Source organism: Ursus arctos, unplaced genomic scaffold, assembly GCF_023065955.2.
Source record: "Ursus arctos isolate Adak ecotype North America unplaced genomic scaffold, UrsArc2.0 scaffold_25, whole genome shotgun sequence".
NCBI lineage: Eukaryota > Metazoa > Chordata > Mammalia > Carnivora > Ursidae > Ursus > Ursus arctos.
In genome coordinates, this window is record NW_026622930.1 from 28,224,008 (window position 1) to 28,247,657 (window position 23,650).

Genomic DNA, 23,650 nt, shown 5'->3' on the forward strand with positions numbered 1-23,650 from the left:
TCAAATCATAAGAGTGTAAGAATATGTTCTCCTTTGCCTTTACCCTGTGAAGCGTCTCAACATGTTCAATTTAACTGCCCAAAGGTGCAGTCATTTGATGCTGTTCAATCCCTATTCTGTAGATAACAGTAGCTTTGAAGACAGCTTTGTGTATTGCCTTTTACCTACCCAAATGCCATGGGCATTAACTCAGACTAGTGTTTTCCTTGTCCTCTTCAAGGTCATGGGGTTTGGTGCAGGCAAGCTGCATCAACAAAGAAATTTTGGAATTCAGCTCTCTGGCGCCTTCTCTCTAGGAACTGCTAGTCTGTGTGGTAATAAACAGAACCCGATCACAAACAACGGATCTGTTCTTTTGGAGAATGCATCCCTCCCTCTGCTGTTCGTCTCCCTAAAATAAAGCCACCCACAGAATGAAATGAGTAACTCCTGGAGCAAGCCGGGCTATGGCGTTCTTTATTAAACTATGTCTGGCATGGGACGTCTACCAGGAAAGGCCCTCCAGTCGAGGATTCATATCAGGAAACTTGGTGCCGTCTTGTGATACGGGCACACAGTGCCACCACTTCCACCGCCAGAGCAAAGGTGACCAACCTTCAGCAGGCTGTGAAGACTTCTTCTGAGTAATCTGGGACACACATAAATGTATACTCCACTAAAAGCTTTGCCTTTTAAACAAGGCATATGTTAGAAGCCTTGCGTTCCTTAATCAAGCTGCTTTTAAACATCTTAGTTGAAATAATAATAGAAACTTTTGACTGGAGGCTTCTTGTCTGTTTAAAGTCGGTGTAGACTGGCTGGTCTATTTCTTATCTCTTTCATCACCCACCCTCATTTTGGCCTTGAGGTGGCCCTTTGATCATGCCATGCATGAATGATGGCCGAGTAGAGTTTCAGGAACTTGGATTCAGGTCTACTTAAGGGAAGGGGCCCGCCTATGTATCTGTATATTCCCAGAGCGTAGAGCACCTGACGCTTAGTGGGTATTCCAAGTTTTGCTGAATTGGCATATTGTAGAAATTTAATTTAACTGGTATTTATTGATCACCTACTATATGTGTTCCCCAAGGTTGTTGCAAGATTTTTTAAATTGGAAAGCCAAGGGACAAATTGTCCGTCTTTTTTCTAATGACAGGTGCAGCTGAGAGTATTACAATTCTGGACTGAGTAGTCAAGGAAATTTTTTTAAAACTTCAACTGCAGGCAGAGCTTTACTTTAGTACTGTGGGGACTTAGGAAAGGTAAAGAAGACCAAATTCTCATCAAAGGACTTTCAAGTCCAGAGGTGCTGGAAGGTCCAGAGAGGCCTCAGTGGGGGCGTTTCAACAGCTCCTGCAGGGCAGGAAAACAGCAGGGCGCAGAGAGCTGGGAAACCAACACAGGGTCCCGCAGGAACTGGAGCCAAAGGCTGGGTTGGTTTGCGCAGTTCAACCGTCAGTCCATTTGATGGACGGATTTCCAATCCAATCCAATCTCAGTGAAGTGTTTTCTCAGGCCCCTTTTGTTTCATTTGTAAAGAACGGTGCGCTCTTAGACAAGCTCTGCCTGATGGGGCAAAGAGTCATCCAGGCCCCCTGCTTCCCTTGCCATGGCCCTCACTATAGAACTTCACAGCTCACAGCTCAAGGTCTCCCAACTGGAATGGGAGCATGACTGTTCGGGAAATGGATGGATGGGGAGATGGACGAATGATTGAACGGGTCCAGTGACACAATCCTGGGAACCTCCAAGACTTTAAATTGAAGCCAGGCAGCCACTGTGACCGCCAGCTGACTTCCGTCTCCCTCCTGCAGCCTGCGGAGGCTCTGGAAAGAGGTGAACGCCCCAAGAGGAAGCCTTAGGTTTTCAACAATTCCTGTGGGTTCATTCTCTCCTCCAAAAACCACCAGCAGAGCTTCAGATTACATGCTCCAAGATTCAGACCTCTCTTGCTCCAGCTCACCCTGCCCGCCACCCTCTGATACCCTCTCTTGGCCCAAAGCCTTCCACTCTTTCCTACTATCTTCAGGGGGAGAAAGTTTGAATTCCTCAGGATGACACGTGAGGACCCAGCGTTTGGCTCCTACGTACTTTTTCTGCGTATTTCCCCTCAGAGCTCCTTAGATGAGCAGACATCTTGGGAGAATTCTTTTGGTCTAGCTTGGAATTAGAAGACCTCGGGAGTACTAGAGCCCTGCCTTTTTGTGAGTTCACACAGAAATACGCAGCACTTCTTGTGTATTCAAAAAAATGTTCAGGGCCATTTGCTCATTGGTTTCACAAAAATCTTTAGAGGGCTATAGAGAAGACATCATCCCCATTCTCTAGATAAGAAGACTAAGGCATGAAAGGTCAAGATTCTTGCCAGGGACTACACAGCAAGTAAGTGCCAGTGTGGGTCCTCTGATGCCCCATGGTTGAGAACAGAATTCAATCCCTAGCGTAAAGAGCTGAGTCCTTTAAAAAAAAAAATCATGGCCCATTTTCTTTTTTACTCCCCTTACAAAGCTAAATCTATGAAATTGGAACAACACAGCAAACAGCTGAGGGCTATGGTCACAGCCCACAGACCTTTATGGAAGATTTGGTCTTGGCCCAAATTTTCAAAAAAGCCAAATGGATCAGCAAAGCACAAGCTGCAAACGTGGGGTCCCATGCTGACGGGGTGTCTTGTGAAATATTTCCACAGGAAGCAAACACAGGCAATTAACTTTGCTATAACAATGCATGCGGTCAGATAAAAAACAAAATCCTCGGAGACAGCTGGCACCTCACCCCCCATTCCCCATTTCAAAGGAACCCATAAATCTGGCTGATCCATTCTGGCTACTGACCCTAATAGTAGGGCATAGACTCACAGCTCGATGGCACTCTGACCCCTGTGGGGGGCTTCTGAGAACCCTTGTGACCAGCTGAAGAAGCCACTCACAGCTCCTGATTCCATGGGGAAGGATTCCAAAGGGCTTGGGTGTCATCATTCCCACTTTGCAGATGGGCAAGATGAGGAAAACAAGCTGAAGACTTAACTGTGCAGTCCTCGACAAAGCAGATGGCAGAGGCACTATCAGAGCCTGCTTCCCGGCCGGGCCCTTCTGCAGAGAGAGGAGTTTCCCCAGGTCTCAGCACGACAACCGAGCCCTCAACAACTAACAATCCGGGGGCAGTGTGATCTGAGCAGTAGACGCTTGGCCAGCAGGTCAGGAGATCTGAGTGCAAATCTAGGCTGGTCATGGGCTGCTAAGGATTTGAAGCTCTTTTCTCCTTACCTGGCAGCTTCTGAATCACACCTTGTAGCTGTTGCAAGAGGCAGTGCTAACCAGGCCTGGTAACCAGGGTGAGCACCGTGCGACTGGCTGACTGCTCCTCAGGCTGCTCTGTGATATTGACCCCCACTCGGACGCATTTGCAGATTGAGTTTGTCATGCTACCGCACCAAGACAGACCCCCTCGGACCTCCTCTCTCAAAGAAACGGAAAATTAACCCTCCCAACCTGCTACCTTCTACCTTTCTGGGTTTCTTGAAGCATTTCAGTGATTTTCATGCTATACTGTTTCGCACGGGGTCTCAAACGACAAGCCTCAAACTCACATCTGGCCTCCTGTTTATTTCTTTATGTGCTGTGAGCTAAGAATGGTTTTTACATTTTTAAATGGCTGGAAAAAATAAAAAGAATAGTTCATGAAAAATTATAAGAAATTGAGCTTTCAGTATCCATAAATACAGATTTTTTGGAACACAGCCATATCCACTCTTCTATGCTGTTTACACTGTAATGTTGTTACAGTGTAGCTGTTTTCGCATCGCAGAATTGAGTAGTGGTGACACAGACCATATGACCCACAAAGCCTCAAATTTATACTGTCTGGCTCTTTACAGAAAAAGTTTAGTTTTTTTTAATCGAACCCTGGTTTAGTGTAAAAGGCAGGCTACGGAGTCACCCTATTTGCATAATCACCTTGTATACATAAATCCCCCACTAAAATGGGGATTATCTCTGGGTGCTAAAATTACATGCAATTATTCGAATTTTTTCACCAAACATGTTAAACATAAAGGTATAAAAATATTAATCACATTAGGAGAATAAAATAGTAAGCATTTATCCTATCTTACTCTGGGCCAGATCATTTGAGTTGTTGATGGGCTTCATTTCACCTGGTCCCCTTTCTGCCCCCATGCGTACGACCCCTGTACCTCTGTCATACAGATGAGCAAAGGCAGACTCAGGGAGTTTAAGTGACTTGCCCAAGGTCACACTGCTAGTTAGAAGCACATGGTATGTTTACAGTGGAAACACACTTAAGAAACAAAAGGGAACAGGCTGAAACAAGTACGTTTAGGAAGAGTGTTTTATTTGAATTCACAGGAGACCAATCCTAACAGGTAATGAGGAACTTAGAGAGGCTCTGAGTAGCCTAAGAGTCCACCCTGCCTCAACGATGAGGCATCTTACTTGTGGAGGTACCTGAAAAACGGCAAAGCACTGTGCCAACGAAGGCTGTGTATCCAGAAACTTGTCAAGGCACAACCTGCTGACTTCCTAAGATTTCCTGTCCAGTCTTTCTCAAATTAGAAACACCGTAAATGTCAAGAAGAGAGGACTGGTTAGCTAAACTATGATGCTTCCTCACAATGGAAGCATTACTACACAGCAATTCGAGAGCCAGCTTATAATCATATCACTGCTGCTAGTGTGGGCCCTGTGGCTCCGAGGCTGTGGTGAGGCAGGAGAAAGTGAATGAGTAACGGTGTGAAGTACTAGTGCCATCGCCTGTGGCATCCTTGAGAACCAAGATTCTCAGCATAGACAAAGGAGGCACAAATATTTAAAAAAAAAAAAGAGGTTACATAAAATCCCCTGTAGTTTTCAATTTGAACAGAAAGTATCAATATGAACTTATGATGTCTTTTTAATCACCACCAACAACCACTCATTTCTTAGCTCTGTCTATTGAAAAGGTCTAGAAAGGATGACCAACCCAGGGACAATGAGCACCTCCAAGGGTCTAGATTGTGGTCTCTAAGAACCACTTCCCACTAAGAGAAACAGGGATCCTTGGAGAAATGGCTGATTCCAGGCCTGGGGCGAGGCCTGGAAAATCTTAGCTTTCTTGCTATTTGGATGACATCAAAGACTACCAGGATCATGTAAAAAGAAGCCACAGACAGAGATGGCACAATCCAAGCAACAATAAAAATAACAAACAAAATGGACTGAAACACATCAAAAATGTCCAAACCTATGAGTTTTCAAAGACACTAAAAACAAAACAGAAAACCCTAATTGGCCACCATTAGAAGATGATAGTAAACCACTCATTATTTTGAAAACTAAAAAATAAAGGGAAAGAAACAAACACTTAACCTATCTTTTCTATATAAATGGTATTATTAGATGATCTAATAGGATATATATTTGATTATTCATATTTCAGCTAATAAATGAAGTAATTAACTAATGGATCTAAGTAATAAACATCAATAGACGCTAAAATCACAAAAACAGAGAAAACTAGACCTTATGTGCCTTCTGACAAGAGAGCACAACATGATTTATGAAGTAGTTTTGCCCACAGACATCAAATGTAAATCCAATTAAATATCTAAATCAAACCACTAATTTGTAGGAAATACAGAGGGTAGAAGAACATGTTAAATAGCACCATAGGGCTGCAATAAAAGAAAAAAAAATCCAGGCTGTGGGAATCTCTACAGGACAAGGAATATAATTTCTTCATGAAATATACTGCAAGGGGGCAGGGAGGGGAGTAGAGGCATATAAAAGAAATCTATAGATTAAAAGGCATGTGAAAGACATGTCAACATATTGCAATGTGTGGGCCTGATTTGGATTCTGATTTTATTTTATTCATTTATTTAAAGATTTTATTTGTTTGTTTGAGAGAGAGAGAGAGAGAGCAAGCACAAGCAGGGGTAGCAGCAGACAGAGGGAGAGGGAGAAGCAGACTCCCCACTGAGCAGGGAACCTGATGTGGGACTTGATCCCAGGACCCAAAGGCAGACACTTAACCAACTGAGCCACCCAGGTGCCCCTGGATTCTGATTTTAAATTAAAGGTTAAAAAATGGCATTTATACCACCGCCATACATTTGAACACTTGCGTGACATCTGATGATATAAAGAGAATATTGCTAATTTTTAAGGTGTAATAGTGGTGTTAGTAATGCTACCTACTAGGTATTCAGAGATGAAATGATGTAATGTCTCAGATTTGCTTTAAAAAGTAGGTGCGGACACCGATAAAATGAGATCAGTCCTGTATTGATGATTGCTCAGGCTGGAGGAGGGCCCATAACCTTCTGTTGATGTGCTCTTTCCACTGTGCCACATGTTTACATGTTTCCATAATAAAAGATGAAAATAAATCCTTCCTAACATCAGGCTCAGAGTGATACTAGTAGATGGAGTGTGTCATGGTTCTGACCAGTATCCCTGGTCTTATATTTTATGAATAATGGAGAGTTGAGCTGTGTGTTTCAGATCAGTCATCTGAGGGGCCTATCACCCAAAGAGCTCCTCCATCATCCAGGGAGCTTCTCCATCACCCAAGGAGCTTCTCCATCACCCAAGGAGCTTCTCCATCACCCAAGGAGCTCCTCTATCACTTTCCTCACCAGGATACAACAATATGTGCTTGGGAGCATAGACACAGACACATACAAAAAAAGATTTCTCATGACTTAAATATTTTGCTTTGAAGCTGCGAAGGGTGTGAGAGAGTTGAGCTTCCATAAAGCGGCAACACGGAACTCTATAGAACCAGATCTGTCTGGCACCGGCATGCAGTGGAGCTCACGGCCAGGGGAAGGGAAAGACAGTTATGGTGTTGAGCTTGGGAGGTGCTTCCATTCTGAAGTTCTGAGCAAATAACCAGGCAGATCCGGGTGACAAGGGACACTGGTTCTCTTCCCATGCTATTATTTGCCTCAGTGCCACTGATTTTCCAAAATTGGATAATAATGTCTATAGGAAAGAAAACTACACAAAGTCTCTATTTGGGGACCCCACAGGTGAGAGAAATGAAGAGGGCTGAGGAGACAAGAAGGAGCCCTTTGAGTCCCATCACCAGGTGTAGGATGGGTGAGGGGAAATCACGGTCAGGGGCCAGGAAGTGGACAACTGACCGGATGTTTATCTTTAGAAATGGTACCTCGCAGCCCTCAAGGTAAAGTGTGCTGTTTAGAGCGGCTTCCGTGGCTTCTGTTTCTTTTGCCAGCTTCTCCAGCATCTGTGCCCAGTTATGCCATCCAGGCTTAGGAGTCCCTCCCGTGGGCCTCCTTAAACCTTAAACCTGGGACTCACCCTAGTTCTCCCACTGGTAACATTGCCCATGTTCTTGTCTCTCTCCCCAAGTAGCCCTTCACCTCCTTGAGGGCAGGGGCTCTGTCCGTCTTGGTGGTATCTCATCACAGAGCCCAGGGCCTGGGATATAGAGGTGCTCCCCAAACAGTAACTGCAGAGTTGGAGATCACTGTGGAAACAGTGTAGGGGGTGACAACAAGCGTGGGCTTCACGGTGCGATGTGGGCTTGACTCACAGCCCTGCCTGCTCGCTGTACCCACTTTGCCGACACGGTGTTATGGTTTCCGGATTCTACTACTGACTTATTACAGGACTTCAGATTTGTAAAACACTTTGAGATTCTCCTGGAAAAGGTAACACATATCACTAAATGTCTATCTCTCTGTAACAATGTGACTAATCTAGGAAGACAATCCTGGGAAGACTTTCACTACGCACCTACCTGGGATGGTTTCCCCTCATGGCCTTACGAATAGTAACCCCTGAAATTCTAGCTACGCACAAGGCCTTGGACCTGTATGAAAGCATGAGGGGTGGTGGGGTGGACGAGTGAACACCTTTTGAGTAGGTAAGAATGGCTCAAGTAGATAAGCAAACCTGGGCATCTTCGAACGTGTATCTCCCTCCGTCTTTGACATTTTGACTGGTTATCTCGTAGCTGTGAGAATCCAGGTTGATTGCACTTGGGGCCCCCGGAGCCAGAAACTCTTGCCAGATTTCTTCTACCCTCTTGGCCACATCCTGGAGGGGCTGTTTCTTGAGGTCTTGGACAGCCAACCAAAACCTGAAGTGGAAGGCATGAGGAAAGTCAGTTCCAGGGGCTCAGCCTCTGGACTCTGCTGGATGTGGTTCCAGAACACACTCCCACGAAACTCATTCTGCCGCATCCCCCAGCCTTCCCTGCTGCCACTACCTACGTGGCAAAGGCGGTAGGGACTGCTGGAAATTCATAGCGTGCTCCACTATTGTGGAGAACCGAAAGGAAGTGCCCGGTAGGGAAATCATTGTGCTTCTGGTTACCAACAAGAGGTTTCTTTCCCTTACATCAAGGTTTCTCCACCTCAGCACTATCTCCATTTGGGGCTCAATAATTCTCTGTTGTGAGGGCTGCACTGTGCATTGTAGAATGTAGAGCCGCAGCCTCGACCTCTACCCACCGGATGCCAGCTGGCGACCCCTCCCCAAGTTGTGACAACCAAAAACATTTCCAGATATTACCAAATGTCCCCTAGGAGGTTGACACCCCCCCCCCCGGTTGAGAGCTAGTGTTCTCTACAGGTGCCCTGACGCAGACAATATGAATTCCTCTGTCCTATCTGGTCGGATCAGTTTGCAGCATTAAAATTAAGGAAATCACAGAGGCAGTAGAATCTCGGGATCGTAGAGAATATCTGAGCTGGAAGGACCCAGCTATTCTTGTTGCAGATGGAAAAGCAGCCAGTTTGCTAGGTCGGTGTCCAGCACGATGCTTAGCCATGTGGTAGGTGCTCAATAAATGACTATTGGCACGAAGATGGACCGAGGAGGAGCAAAGCTGAAGAAGCGCACATGGGGAACCTCCAGGCCCAAAGATACTCCAGGAAGCACTGCAGAGGAAAACCTCTTGCTCACTTCCATATGTGCCTTTCACGAATTCCTCAGCATCAGCATGGCAGCGGCTGCTGGCAGAGCTGGGTGTGAGCTCTTTTCTGCTGAGAGCAGTGCAAACAGGGCTAAGCTTGGACAACAGCTCCCTGGTCGTGAGGCAGCCCTGGGGAGGGCTTGCAGCAGGACCCAGATCTGAGTAGCACACTTTGTGCCTCGTGAACAAGACAGGCCAGTGTCCCCATCAATGAGACATGAGGACAGGCCCCAGGCTATGCGGTTCCTGCAGCCATAGGGTTCACACATACTCAAGTCAATGAAAGGGCAGGGACAAGAGAAGCTGGACTACGACACAGTGGAAAGTGCATTCAATCTGTCATCGAATTGCACCCAAAGTAAGATGTACTTGTTTTTCCTTTTCCCTTTTCCTTTTTTTTTTTTTTTTTTGAAAGGTTAAGCATGTTTTTCTGTTGCTGTTCTTAGAATTGTCTTTGGAGCCAAGTGTGTGGCCCAAAGGCGCCACTCAGTGGACAACTGCGGTACTACAGCTCCATTTCTACAAGGGAGAGAGGGGCGCGTGCAGGGGCTTCTGGACTCCCAACTCTTCCCACGCTTTGCCATCTGGGATTCTAATACTCTCTTTAAAGAAAATCTTCATGGTTCCCTTGTTGGTCCTGAAAAGCGAGAGGCAGGGAAGGAGATTTAATGACCTCACTTGACAAGATCAGGAAACACAGTTCTGTCCTCATCTTGACTATGCTGCTATCTTGGAATGGTGCCTTTTTGGGCATCTCTTTCCTCATCTGTAAAACGGGTATGAAGTGGGTGGTGGGATATGTGACATGGGTCTGAAGAAGCTCCCATCCAGGTGTAACGGAAATGCTTTCGGTCCCGTGGGTGGGAGCCGTGGAGGGGTCAAGGTGACGGTCACAGGTTCAGTGCCGGGATTTCTCCTCGGGTGGCTGGGCAGAAGCTGCCAGTGGCTCTTGCTGCTGCCGTCTGTCGTCACCTGCCCCTCAACATCAGCCTGCTTTCTTGCTTCCGCAGGTCTGGTCTGTCCTCTGCTACTGGGGAGGGTACAGCAAGGGTTCTCTGAGCAAAGTGCAAAGGGGTGGAGGGAGAGTTCGAAAGGAACTGTGAGCTTTCATGGTTGTTCAGGGGGCCCCTGAGATTCAGCTGGGGAGTGGGGCTCTTCCACCTCCCAACCCTGTGTCTCGGGGTCCTTAGATCTCTCCGTCCACCCTCAAGGCCTGCCGTGGAATGAAGAAGGTGGCCGGAACGCAAAGATGAGAATGGTCATCTAGCGATGACAGTGCCTGTAGGCTTTCTTTGTCAGGATGGCAGGGTTTGACGGGCAGGTGAGATTTAGGAAACCCGGCTGTAAAGAAGGAAGCTGGTGTGGGTTTTTCAAAGGACTGGAAGGAGTGCTAGTGGGCAGCTCAGCAAAGACTGAGTCGGTGAGTCTTCTGCAGCCACGTGCTGGGTCTTCTGCAGCCACGTGCTGGGGCTGACGGGAGAAGGGTCCTCCCTCAGGGAGTCGCCTCTGGGCTGGGTCTCCTGGCTGGAAGGAGCTTCTCTGGGCCAGCATCCTTCCCAGGCCTTCCAGACCCTGCAGGTTCTCACACACAGGGGTGGTTCCCGGGCAATTTCCTGCTCCCTCAATCAATGTCATGTGGGGCGTCCCTTTCTGTCCCTTGTCCCAGGCTGCTCCGAGAAGGAGCTCTCAAGCTCCGGGAGGGCCCTGAGGACCCAGCAGCCCTGGAGTTCGGCTGGCTCCTATGGTTTCCGAGGCTGCAGAGTCCCTTGGCGGAATGATTGGGAGCCCCAGTAATGCACATCGCTCAGCAGGGTACAGAGAAGGTCTCGAGTGGATGTAAATGGAGAGTTCAGAATCAAGTGTAACAAACTTCTACATAAAAATCAAAAGGTTCCCTTTGTCACAAACCAAGAATTTTTAAAAATAAAAGTACAAGAAGAAACCACAGGCCTGTTAGAAGACGAGGAGGAGATGACATTCCTGAGACAGCCGTCTTTCCTCCCTGCCCTCAAAGGGACCCTCTCAGCCTTCTGTCTGCCTTGGAGGTGACCTGCCTTATCCTTCTCAGGTGACAGCAAAAATGCTGTCACAACAGCATCCTGACATCCCATATGTGTTTACCATCACCGGCTTCGAAGAACCTTTGTGTCAATTTGAAATTCAGAACAGGCTCTGGTTTGCGTTTGCCATCTGTGAGCGCACAGGCCCGAGGCGGGAGCAGGGAGCCCGGAGCCCCCTGGGCCACGGTGGCCTGGCCACACTCCCCTCACCGGGGCCGCGGAGCTCCCGGCCACACACCCAGGGCGGAGGCGAGGCCCGATGAGGCTTGGACAGTTTCTGCCTTATCGAAAGCCTGCAGGTATGGCTCTTCCTTGAGGATGCCGGCAGGGGGGAAGATGCCAGCAGTGGCCGTCAGATCCGCCCATCCTGCACGGAGCCTCCATGGCTTGCAGCAGAAGGGCTGTCATGACTGGCAGGCCATGAGGACTTGCTGGTATCAGGGAGACCATCTGTCCTGCTTCGCTGCAGTCGTCAGAGCGTGGGGAGGCAGCCCGTGCGCAGGCATGTGATGTGTGGTGATGGCTCAGGAATGCAGGCAGGCACTGGCCCCGGGCGGGCAGGCCGCGAGGGCTCCGACACCCCAGGGCCCTTGGTGGTGGGACCCTGGGGGGTAGTCCCAGGGCTGCCCCAGGTGGCCTTCTCTGTCCCCAGGACTGTGGTGCTGACGGGGAGTGGGATTTTTCTCCTGGAGGCTGGCTGGAAGCAGGAAAACCACGCAGCCGTTGTCCCTCTCCCTCTTGCCGGGGGTTCTGGGCAGCCCCTCAGTTCTTAGTTTCCCTATTTTTTTCATAAACTAGGATTTTCATGGCTTAGAAAAATCTAGCTTTTAGTTCATTCCCAGAGAAAAAGCAAACTCGATGCTAAAGGAAGGCTTTCTGTGCCCTCTGCTGGTCAACAGAGACTCAGGAAGGACGGAGGCAACCTGACTGGGTCCCCAGTTGGGCAGAAATCCTCCCCGGCCTCCAGCGGCCACCAGCACCAGCCCCGCGGCCGCTGAGTTACGCTCCCCCCGGGCACTGGCTGAAGTGCCACGCGTGAGCCACCTCTGTGCCGATTAATCATGTGTTTGGTTAGTGGTGAGTCCCGCTGGGCCTCGTGAACCTTCCAGGTCCTCCCAGGACCGGGGGCAACTCTCGATGCCGGGAGCTCTCCAGGCAAACCTGGCAACTCCCCCGTGCTCTCTTTAATTGCCTCTCCCTTCAGCTGACACTGTGTGGAACCGGGATAATCAATCTGCAGGTTAGAAGAACAACCACGTTCTCTCAGGAGACGTTACAGCTCATAAAAAACGTACGGGCAACACTCTTGGCTGTGGGTTCTGATGTTAACTCGTGCCCTGCCGGGCAGCAGGGGGTCTCGAGCCGGGGAGAGTCCAAGATGGGTAGAGGAGCGATGGGGAGGGGGCAAAGGTGGACAAGGGACTCCCATCACCGTTCTGGGAAGACGCACAGAGAAAGGAGGACCAAGTCAGATAATGCACTCGACGTCCTGCTTCTCGCCTTATGGATGACAGCCCGCGTGCACTTTACAGGCCCCCAGCAAACAGCTGTCTCAGGGGCCCAGTCCATCTGAACGGAGCCCTGGGCTCAGCTCAGGGTGCCACAGAGAGTGCACATTCTCACGCTGTGCGGGGCCGTAGCAAAATGCACTGGCCACGCCCCCTCTGGGCCCAGAAGACTCCGCCCCTCCCTCATCTCACCTCACCATGAAAGGGGGACTTCAACTCACGTCGTATTACCACAGACATCTTTCCTTAAAGGATCTAGGGTGACACTTTGCTGTTGTGAGAGTGATTTCTATGTCTCTTTGGAGCTCCTCTGTGCAGCCCTCTAAAGCTCTGGTACAGATTCAACCGCTTGGCTACGTCACCGGGGCCATGCAAAAATGTTACCATGTAAGTACGCCTTTTGCCAGAGAGGTGCGAGGGCGTCCGGAAATGGAGATACCCTTTGCAATGGATCCAGTTGAGTTCTGGTCGGTCTCTTTTTTCTCCCATCCCCTGATGCCGGTTGCCTGGGCTGTTGATCAATCCTGGGGAGAAGAGATGATCCCCAGCGTGGCCGACGCAACAGACGGGCGGGATCCCTGGGTAATGCCACAGTCTACAGCTCCAGGGGCACCATTCACAGGGACCGTGGTGGAGGCGCATCTCCGGGGCGCCCACGGCTGCCCTGCACAGCTGAGTCCTTGGGCCCTGGGTCAGGGTGGCCACTAAGCCACTCTCTGTGGTTGGAGGAGTGAGTGCAAAGGGGAGGGGAGGAACCACCTGAAAAGTCCTAAGTAGTTGTGTGATTTCAAACCGAACTTTCCCGCATATATCCAATTATGCTGAATATCATAAAAGTGGAACTTGGGCCTCCAGAGAGGATTTTATAAGCTCTTGGGCTGTACTTTTTATCTGCAGCTGCTCTATTTTCTTTATCCTCTTTCCTGTCATGGATCAGAGGGGTCCCTCTTTAAGTGTGGATTTATGCATTCATGCTGGGGGTGTCGATTAGTCACTGGCACATTCACAAGTGCCCCCCCTTCACCGCAGACTGAGTGTAGCCTCCTGCCACAGGAGGAAGGAGCTGCGGAGGCACAGGAAGTAATGGCAGGACGAGGAGCTGCGCACCTGCCAGGGACACAACTCTCCCTGCCCTCGGAGACTTCAATGCGATGCATTTTCCTTGCACTAGTCGGAACCGATGTGCGGCTCTGGCTGTGCTCAGACTGGGCACGGAGGTGCTGAGCCAGCAGACGCTTCCGCTCCAAATGACCCTCCAGATGACCAGGACCCCGAGGTTGGTTTTCCAAGTCACTGTAATGGTGCAGGTGGCAGAGGGTCGTAAGGCCATGCGTGGGCTGAGAGACAGGTAAAGGATGCGTCTATACCACTTTATTTTGGGGTCCTGCAGGGGACAGAGATGAGAAGGAGAAATGGGAACGACTCCCCAGGGGCGGCTCACGGAGACTGAGCTCCGGCTGGGTCCTGGGGCTGAGCCAGCGCACAGAGAGGCTCTCTGAGCGCATCACGCTGGCCGCAGAGGGCGTAGCTTCCTGACCAGGACCCACCTGCTCCATGCACAGCCCGTGAGGCTGGTCTGAACACCACCCTCATGAAGACTTCTAGACGTCAAGCCTTCTGTTACAAATGCTTGCCTAGGAACTGAAGTGAAGCTTTCCATGCCTCCGCATAAGGAAAGAACTCTTGTGTCCTGACCTGGCGTCAGACATGCAGCCTTATCTGTTGTACAGTAGACACGGGGTTGCCTAGAGAGGCATCGATACGTATCGTGAACCTGCATCTGCACGTCCTCCTGGCGCTGGGGGATGAGGGAGAGCCCCACAGCCACACCTTCGCTCACAGGGCCTTCTCGCTTAGAATACTCTCCCTCCTTCTTGCTTGTCCATGGGTATCCCGTGTGTTCTTCAAAGTCCAGCTTATGCTTTGCCTCTTCTGGCTTACATTCATCCCTTCCTTTTAAAAGCGTTTCCCAAACCGTTCTTACAGTTTATACTCATTTATATTCATTTAATGATTTAATAGTTTCTTGTGTTTTTTCCTCAAGGGCCTGCAAGATCACTGTAGGCAAAGATCATGCATCTTGACTTTTCTGCATCCCTCAGCAGACTCTTGGGGGCTTGATACAGCATAGGTGTGTGATAAATAGCGCTTGATTGATGTATGGGACCGATATGGTCTCTACTGCCAAATAAATAACATGGCCTTTGCACATTAACATCGGAGAGGACGGTCCTTCACCCACAGTACCTGCTCTGACTTTTTAAAGTTAAAAAACATTTGAAAAATGAAGAAACCACCCTTTCTGAAAAAAGTACCATTGGAAGATGGGAATTAATCTAGCATGCAAAAAAAAGAACCTGGTGCCAAGAAAACCTCTGAGCTTTCCATCTGTGAAGCCGCCATTTTTCTAAGATCACTAAGGGGGCTCAGGTCCATAGGTCTCACGTTGATTCTAATACAATGGAAACCTGAATAAACCACAAGTTCCCCAACTTTTCACGACAACGGATCCTTTCCTTCTGAATCCTCTCCCTTTCCTCTCTCTCTCAGCGGACCTCATGTTTTGAAAGTTTTGTTTTTTCCCTCTTACCGAACAGTAATTATTAATGCATCACTACATTTCCCCTCATCCTGATTAGCTGGAGACCGACATCAACGATCAGGTGTTCTCACTGGTAGCAGGTGACCAGAGCGACCGTTACGCGGAGCTGATGGAATCCCCCCCAAAAGGAAAAGCATGTTTTAATTAGCTTTTACAGATATGTCTCCAGGTATTGAACCGTATATACTTCGGCTTTTTGAAATTCTGAAATGAGCTCAGGGATCCCTCTTTTTTTCTGGTTAGCTTGTCAAGTATTCAGGACCCCCGACTGAGAAGTTTTGAAGGAGAGGGTCTCTGAGCTGCCTTTCCACTCCGCAGCTCCATGGCTCTCTGGTTTTAGTTAATGCTCAGTCATCAGACCCATTTGATCATTTACTTATCATGGGAGACATGTTTCCAACAACTTGAACAAAATGTCATCTGGACGTTTACAGAACAGAAAATGCTGGTCTGGGGAAGGGCCGACACGGGGATGTGAGAGCTGCCCAGCAGGTTTGTCCTTCTCCGCTTCCCCCTTAGCCAGAAGACCGGGGATGTGAGTCCGCACCATCACGTGGAGTTGAGAAAGGGAGGCGGAAAGGGAGACTGGATATGCAAACCCCCCCCCACACATGCTGCCCGTGGCTGCAGCCTTCGAGAGAGTTACCTGAGGTTTTCGGAGCTGAACTCGGACTCCAGAAATCTCCGGAACTGGTCCCGCCCCACCTGGTCCTTTAATACCTCGTCGAAAGAGAAGCCCCATCTCTTGACTCGCTGCTGGCTGGGCTCTTTGCTTTTGGGGGGAACAAAGATTTAAAACATTGTCAATGCCGGGCAAAAACGTGTGTCCTATTCCCTCCACCAATTCAAATCTGTTTGCTGCCAGACGCCGAAGGGCAACGTCTCAAATTAAGTGATAGATTGTATAAAACCTGCACGACTCCAGAGGCAGACTTGGCACAACACCAGGCAACAGGAAAACATCTCTTTAGAGAAGGCAGTGCAAAGCGGTCACATTTAGGTGAGGGTCGCCAGGAGACCCACCAAGTGGCCGCCGTCTACAGGAAATGAAACAATCCCATTTCTTTGGCTTCCCTGGACCCTGTCTGTCCGTTAGAGCCCAACTCTCGACTCTACCACCCCTCGTCTTATCCAGGTCCAAGTGACATACGAGTGGTCAGAACGCATCGGCTCATCCAGGATGAGTCCTACCGCTTGCTTAGAGGCACAACGTTGTGTTCATTGAACAACAACCTGGTCAGCGTTTCCCACGTTCCGGGCGTTGTTTCTGAGCATCTTAACTCAGCTAACTCACTAGGTCTTCACAACCGTTCTTTAAAAAATGTACTAGCATTGGCCTTATTTTACAGATAGGGAAACTGAGGCCTTGTGATCATTTGTGTGTCCAGAGACACACTAGGAAGTGATGGATACAAGGCAAGTCCAGACAAATGTGGCTCCAGAGTACAGCTCTTAGCCCGGCTGTGCTGTCCCACAGCCACGTGACCCTCCTCAGACCTAAGCATGCGTTGGTCTTATGCTTTGGCTGTGGGAAGATGAGACTAGTTCCTTCAGCTCTGTCTTTCCATTTGCAGTTCACTTGCGTGTTTATTCCCCTGACCGTTCAAGTAGCAACAGGGTCCTAGGTCACAAGCCACACGCCATTACCGCCATATGCAAGGAAGTGGTCTGGGGCCCGGCGGGGAATTCTTAGACTCCACCTCAGACATGGGGAATCAGAATCCACAGCCCAGCGAGATCCCGGGGTGAGTTAAGTGCTCATTAAACTTTGAGGGGCATTGGTCTGGCAATACTTATTTTCCCTCTTTTTAAAAACTGACACGCATTTCTTATGATCTCTACCAGGCATTCAGTGAATAAAATCATGGCATTGATATTTCTCAATATTTATCTTAGAAAATAACACTTAGTGAGAAGGGGGAAGAGGATGTATGTGTTCGAAGGTTTGGAAAAACAAATAGCTCCCGCCGAGCGTTGCCCAATAGAAGTTTCTGCTATGATAAGAGTATTCTGTATCTGCTCCCTCTCTATGGAAGCCACTAGACCCATGTGGCTCTTGAGCACAAGAACTATGGCTAGTGTGACTGAGGAGCTGAATTTTAAATTTTATTTCATTTTTAATCATTAAGGTTGACACGGAAGTGGCCCATGTAGCTCTGTCTGCTCTGTTGGAAGGCATAGCTCTGGATTTAAGAGACTCAAACCCAACCCTTCTACTTCTGCACTGTGAGGCAGAATCTTCTGGTTCTGAGATCGTGTGCGTGGGGCTCAGGAGAATCCTGCGCACAACTCTGCATCTCCAGGGTTAGCCCAGCAGGGCCACCGTGGAAGACCAAGCCCATCAGGTCAAACCTGGGGACTTCTGTGAAAGATCTCTTCCAAAGTTCCAGGCTGGGCCTTTTAGAACAAGGCAGAAAGACAGATCCTGGATTCTCTCAAACTCAAGCCACAGCACCCGTCACACTTGATAGCTTTCCAGGGGATGGAAAGTGTTGTGTATGGAGAAGTCCCCCTGGGGTTGAGGATAGCAGCAAATGTAAATCCCAGAGAACGGCAGGAAACTGTCTCTTTCTGACAGTCACGCTGTGGCCTGGAACGGGCTCCACCACTTGTTCTTTGCCAGCCAAGCAAAGCCTGAAGGGCTCTGCACGGATGGTGCTGGTGGCAGGTGCACCCTGATTAAAAGCTGTGCTCCGTGAGCCAGGAGTGGGCAGTTGCTCCATTTTTGTCGGGACTGCCTCATGGATGCACGCTCACCACTAGCGCCACCACTTTCTGCTCCTCAAGTGGTGGGTCCACACTCATCCTCCCAGCTTACTTGGTGGTGTCATGGGTGGGAGAAAGCTCATTTTGGGGGCAGGCCAGAAAGCTTGGGGTATCATGTTAGCTGCAGAATCAGAGGTGTAGGACAGAGATCAGGACATCCAGAAAGCTGCAAGGTTGGCCTTCAGCAGAAATGAGGTGCTTCTGGAGAGACAGGACCCCAGATGCAGCAGTTTCTTAAGGTGGCCATAATAAAGTGCCAACCAACTGGGTGGCTTAAAATAGCAGAAATTAATCTCATAATTTGGGAGGCTAGAAATCTAAAATCAGGGTGTTGGCAGGGCCATGCTCTCTCTGAAAGCTCTAGAGGAGAAATTGTTTCATGCCTTTCTCTTAGTTTCTGATGTCAGCGATACTTCTTGGCCTACAATACATCATAACAGTCTCTACCTCCATCTTCACATGCTGTTCTCCCTGTGTGTCTATCTTCAACTCGCGTGCGCTCTGCACGTGCGTGTGTCTGTTGTCTCTTTCTGTAAAGATACCAGTCATATTGGGTTAGGAGCCCGCTTACTCCAGTTTGACCTCATCTTAACCGACTGTATCTGAAACAGTCTTATTTCCAAAGAAAATCATATTCAGAGGTTCTGGGAAGGATATGAATTTTTGGGTGACACTATTCAACCTAGTACATCTGAGTCCCTCAACTATTCATTATTCACAATCCTACTTCTGCACGTGGGGGCTCCACGTTGTTCCTTTTCCCCTAGTGCACTTGGCCATTGGAATCTATTCTATGAAAGGCTCCTTGGACACAATTTCTCTAGACGTGTGTTTCCTGCATCACTTGGGTATTTCAAGCCTCGTTCTCTTTAAGCTTCAAGATCAGATTTGAACATGCCGCAACCGCTGACTGGTCTGTGTGGTTATAAAACAATTCCCCAAATTGAAACATCTCTGGAAATTCATCACCAGGTGACTGGTGCAATAAATTTCCCTTGGCCTAACTGAAACACATAATTCATGGAACTCACAGCCCCTTTGTTTCCAACCATTGCATAGAAATGCTTCCTTATGACGTATATTTGCTTACAGTTTGCACCATCATTTAGCCTTTCAAAGGTGTGTCACTGTCTCTCCAGCTATCTTCTGAGCTCTTTGAAGGCAGAGACCATGTCCCATGCATCTTTGTATTCACCTTAGCGTTTTCACACAGCGAGTGTTCAGCACTGAGAGGAAATCACTAAGAAAATGGGTATAGTGATGTGGGTGATATGTCCTTATCTTGACAGGATTTTCTAATTGCTAGCTGGATGCCTTTCCTTTACTCTAATTTGTCTTCTGTGTCCACTGATTCTTACCAAATTCCTATGCACCACTGGGCAGCCCCAACTAACACAAAGCAAAGACAGGTGGCTCTCCAAGGGAGTCCAGCTTTCATTCCACCTGATCTCCCAACCTAAAAGCATGGTAGAAATCTCTCACATTGGGAATAAGAAAGCCAGATTCAGAGGAAGCAACCATCTATGGGGTCTCTATGAAACATTCATTTCTGCAGGGCCAGTGTAGTGCTAGGCTTGGTGCAAGGAGCTTTTCTTACAGTAGTCCTTTTGAATCTCAATAGAAGCCAGCGATTTGTATTCAGATGTCCAGAGCTCAAGACAGGTCAGATTGCCCAAAGCCACACAGTTGATAAAAGGCAGTCTGGAATTGGTACCTGGGTGTGCCTGTCTCTAAAGCCTTTTCTTTTTTTCCCATGACCTTGTCTTCCATTACATTTCCCTCATTTGATGTCCAAACTAGGATTTGGAGAAAGACGTAATTCATCTTGAAAAGACCTTTCAGTCTTTAGAAAAATTATGAAACAAGAGACAATTTCTTAAACAGGAAATATCCAATCATGCCCTTTTTAGGGTCAAGGCTATTGAAGGAACAATGGAAATTTTATTTGATGTCCCAAGAACAGCCTGAGGGTCCTTACTCCTCCAACGGGATGTGGCCCAGGTATGTATTGCTCTGTAACAAATCATCCCCAAACTCTGGTTTAAAAGGGTTATTTATTATCCTCTCTCACTGTCCCCTGGGTTGATTGGACTCAGCTGGGTGGTTCTCATGTGGGGTCTCAAATAGTTGTAGCTAGAAGCTGGGGGTGGGATCATCGGAAGGGTCAACTGGGTTGCACACCCAAGATGGCTCCCCACATGGCACTTGATACTGGTTGTTTGCCAGGAGTTCAGCTGGGACTGTTGATGACATGGCCACATCAATGGCCTGGGATTCTCACAGCATGGTCAGTGGGTTCCAAGAAGGAATAGCTCAGGAGCAAACGTTTTTAAATGACTGAGGTTGAAGACATAGAGCTGCTTTATGACCTGTTCTCAGAATGGTAGTTCTGCCACACTCTATTGGTCAAATTAGGTACCTCGGCCAGCCCAGGTGAAAAGGTAGGGAGGTGTCCTCTCCTGATGTAAGAAGTAGCCCGTGCGTACAAAGAGGGAAGTCACAGGTGGGGCCATATTTGGAGACTGACCGCCACAGGGAAGGAGCTTGACTAATATGCTGGACTAATAGTTCTATCAGACTTGCTGGGCACAGGCAGTCTGGGGACAGTTCCTGCCTCTTAGCAGGTCAGACTGGCTGGTAGTGGATACATAGGGCCAAATAGGATAAACCAGATTCCTTGTGGCTCTTGGCTCATGCACCTGATATCCAGTGGGGAAAGAAAGCTAAACCTAAATCAGAGCACATTATGGAGAGAGCAAATTATGAACCACAATTCTGGCAATGCCACATTTTTGTTAGATCCACTATCTGGTTAGTGGCACGATCAGGAATACGTCCCAGAGACCTCCCTGAGATACTCTCCTGGTGGTATTTAGACTACAGAGTTCTCTCCACCTGCAACCTGGCAACTTTTGGCTGATTTTTCCTCCACGGTGAGACCTGGCTATCACTCTTGTTTTTAAAACTGTATTTCTCAGAATTTTCATCAGATAGACTTGAGCTGTAGTTTGCCCATCCTTAAAAGGGTAGCCTTTTATTGCTCTCTGAACGGATGCTTTCTCATCCTTGGATTTCTAGATCTCATAGTTTATCTGGGAAGGAGAAAGAATGAAAGCACAATTTTCTATTATTTATGCTGTATCCTGTATCATTTGGCCAGTTATCCCGTTAAGTGCTGCTGCTGTCTCACACCTGGCTGGCTGCAACCTTCACGTGGCAGAGACAGTATGATGAGCTCTGTAGAATGCAGACATGGTGTGTGAGGCCCCACGCTGGACATCGTTGTGAGTCTGCCTGGAGCCCTTTGCCCAGGCCCAGTAGAAAGCAAAGCACACCTCTGACTAACATGAGTTCTCAAGGGGAGTCCTGCTTTCTTACCTGCTGCCTCCACTCTTTCATAAGCCTCCCCCAAGCCTCTACCCATCTTCCCCCCAATTCTCCTTCCCATGAAGTATTTGAGGGGTGGAAGACTTTACTGGGACTCAAAGGTCTTGAGAAGGGGGTACCTAGTGCATGAGCCAGCAACAGACATTTGAAAAATCACATACTTGACCTTCCTGCTTTTGCAAAGTCCTTGGACCCCGCAGTACTCGGGCTCTTCCTGTCTGAGAGGGGACCCAGTCTTTCAGTCTGCTCTTGGACCACATGGCCAGGACCCAGAGGGGAACCCTGCTGACTGACCTATGGCTCCCCATAACACTCCCAGGTGAGGCCCTACAGCCACGTGGACTGCTCAGAGGAGAGCTTGCGTTGGCGTGGATGGTGGGGCGTCTGAGAACCACACAAGGACTTCTCATACTGCCGTGCTTCAGACTCACGTAGAACTCTTGCTAAAATACAGCCACCCAGAACCACCCTGGGGCATCTCTCTTCCTAATGCGCATCCCAGGTGATTCTGATACACCCTGTGCTTTGAGAATCACGGACCCCCCCAGTTACCGAGCGAGTCCTCACCAGCTACAATCTAGTCTGTCTGGATCAGGGCTGCCCTTTAGAATCACCTGGACAGATGAAAAACAGACAAACAGACAGACCAATATCCCACTGCCAGAAATTCTGATTTAATTAACCTAGGGAGGGGACTGGGCATTGGTTTTGTTGTTGTTGTTTGTTTTTTAATAAACTCTCTAGAGGGTTCTAATATATGGCCGGAGTTGATAGCCAAGAGCTTCACTTACGAAAACCAACAGTCCCTCAAATTGCTGGGTATCCGAAAAGATGGACTGATCTGCTCCGAATGGTGATTAGTCACAGTGATAGAGTCTGTGATAGATGACCGCCAATGAAACAGACTATGTCAGAAATAGAGGGGAGTATGAAGACAAAACAAAACAAAAACTGAATCACACCCTCAGGGGGATTAAGAGGATAAATAACAAAAGAACGGAGCAGGCTACTAAGAAAAAGGAGTCCAAGAAATATTAAGAATTCTCAGAAATGAAAAGCATAATTGTCAACCAGCCCTCCCAAAACTCGGTAGGAAAAGGAAAACTCATAAAGTATAAAATCACAGAATGGGCGTTACTGAACACCAAGCCGGAGGCTCTGAAGAGTAATTCGAGGAATTCTATCCTTGAATATGGAATAAAAAGACTAAGAGATGGGAATTATAAAAGAGAAAAGGTAAAGAGATATGGCTGCTCCATCCCAGAGGCCCGTGGTTTCTACAAAAGGATTTCCTGAAAAGAGAGGATAAAACAGAAAAGAGTATTAGTGGTTAAAAAAAGAGAGAGAGAGAAAATACCTTGAGCTAACGAAAGATTTACATTCTTGGATCAGATTAGAAGGGCTGATGTAGGGCACGTCAGAACTATTAGAAAGAAGACACTCATCTACAAACAATTTTTCTTTTAATGTTGACGGAGAAGTTTAAGTCCCAAAATGTTGGTTTAAAATATATCAGGTTAACATACCTATCAAGAAAAACGGGATTTGGAGGAGGCAAAGGGAAATTTCTATTTTTTATTTTACATACTTTATTATTATCTGTATGAATTGATGACATGAATTAAAAATTAAAACATTTAATAGTAAATATGACTAGAATAGAAACTAGAGTAAGGAAAGCCAAAACAAAACTTGATTAATAAAGCAAAAATCAGGAAAGAGGAAAAGAAACAAAAAGAACAAGATCTGGAAAACATGAAATATCAGGAAAAAGATAAAACATATAACCCAAGCAGATGTAACTGTCTTCTATCCCAATGTCCAAAGCAAAACACGCCACTAGAAAAGTGTGTGAAGAACACAAAACAGTGACGGTCACAAGAGAAAAGTGAATGCCAACCATGAGAAAAGATCCTCAAGTCTTTTAACAAAGTGAAAAAAATGAGATTTTTTATTTTAACTTATCACACACGCAAAGACGACAAAGGTTGGTAACGCTTGAGGATAATGCTTGAGTTGGTGAGGAATGTGCGGAAATGGACACTTTTAAGTTGTAGGCATGAAAAAAATACATAATTTTGCTTAACAGGAATCCGGCCATATGAACTAAAATCGGAATAAACATGCCAGTCCTTGCAATTCCACTCCCGGAAGTTTATCCTAAAGTGATAACTGGACTTGTGTATAAGGATGTTCTTTGCATCATTGTTTATACTAGCAAAAAAAAAAAAAAAAAAAAGGATATAACTTCAATATTGATGAGCTGGGGACTGGTTAAATACATTATACTACCCTCATGCAAGGGGACACTACGTAGTTATTGGAAAAGATTAGGTGGATTTATATGTGTTTACAGACAAAGATTCCCATGATATGTTAATTAAAAAATTATGGGACCATGT

The 23,650-nt window shown here is 47.7% G+C and overlaps 1 protein-coding gene across 19 annotated transcripts in view; it reads right to left on the reverse strand.

The window, feature by feature from the left end:
* The window catches only part of RGS6 (regulator of G protein signaling 6), a 581,147-nt gene that overhangs the window by 63,240 nt on the left and 494,257 nt on the right, over positions 1–23,650 (reverse strand). For all 19 annotated transcript variants that reach the window (XM_057318706.1, XM_048220080.2, XM_048220081.2 and 16 more), the window contains 2 exons: positions 15,742–15,867; positions 7,902–8,088 (listed from right to left, as the gene is read on the reverse strand). In XM_057318706.1, coding sequence (XP_057174689.1) covers positions 7,902–8,088; positions 15,742–15,867 — 313 coding nt within the window. The remainder of the gene's footprint in view (positions 1–7,901; positions 8,089–15,741; positions 15,868–23,650) is intronic.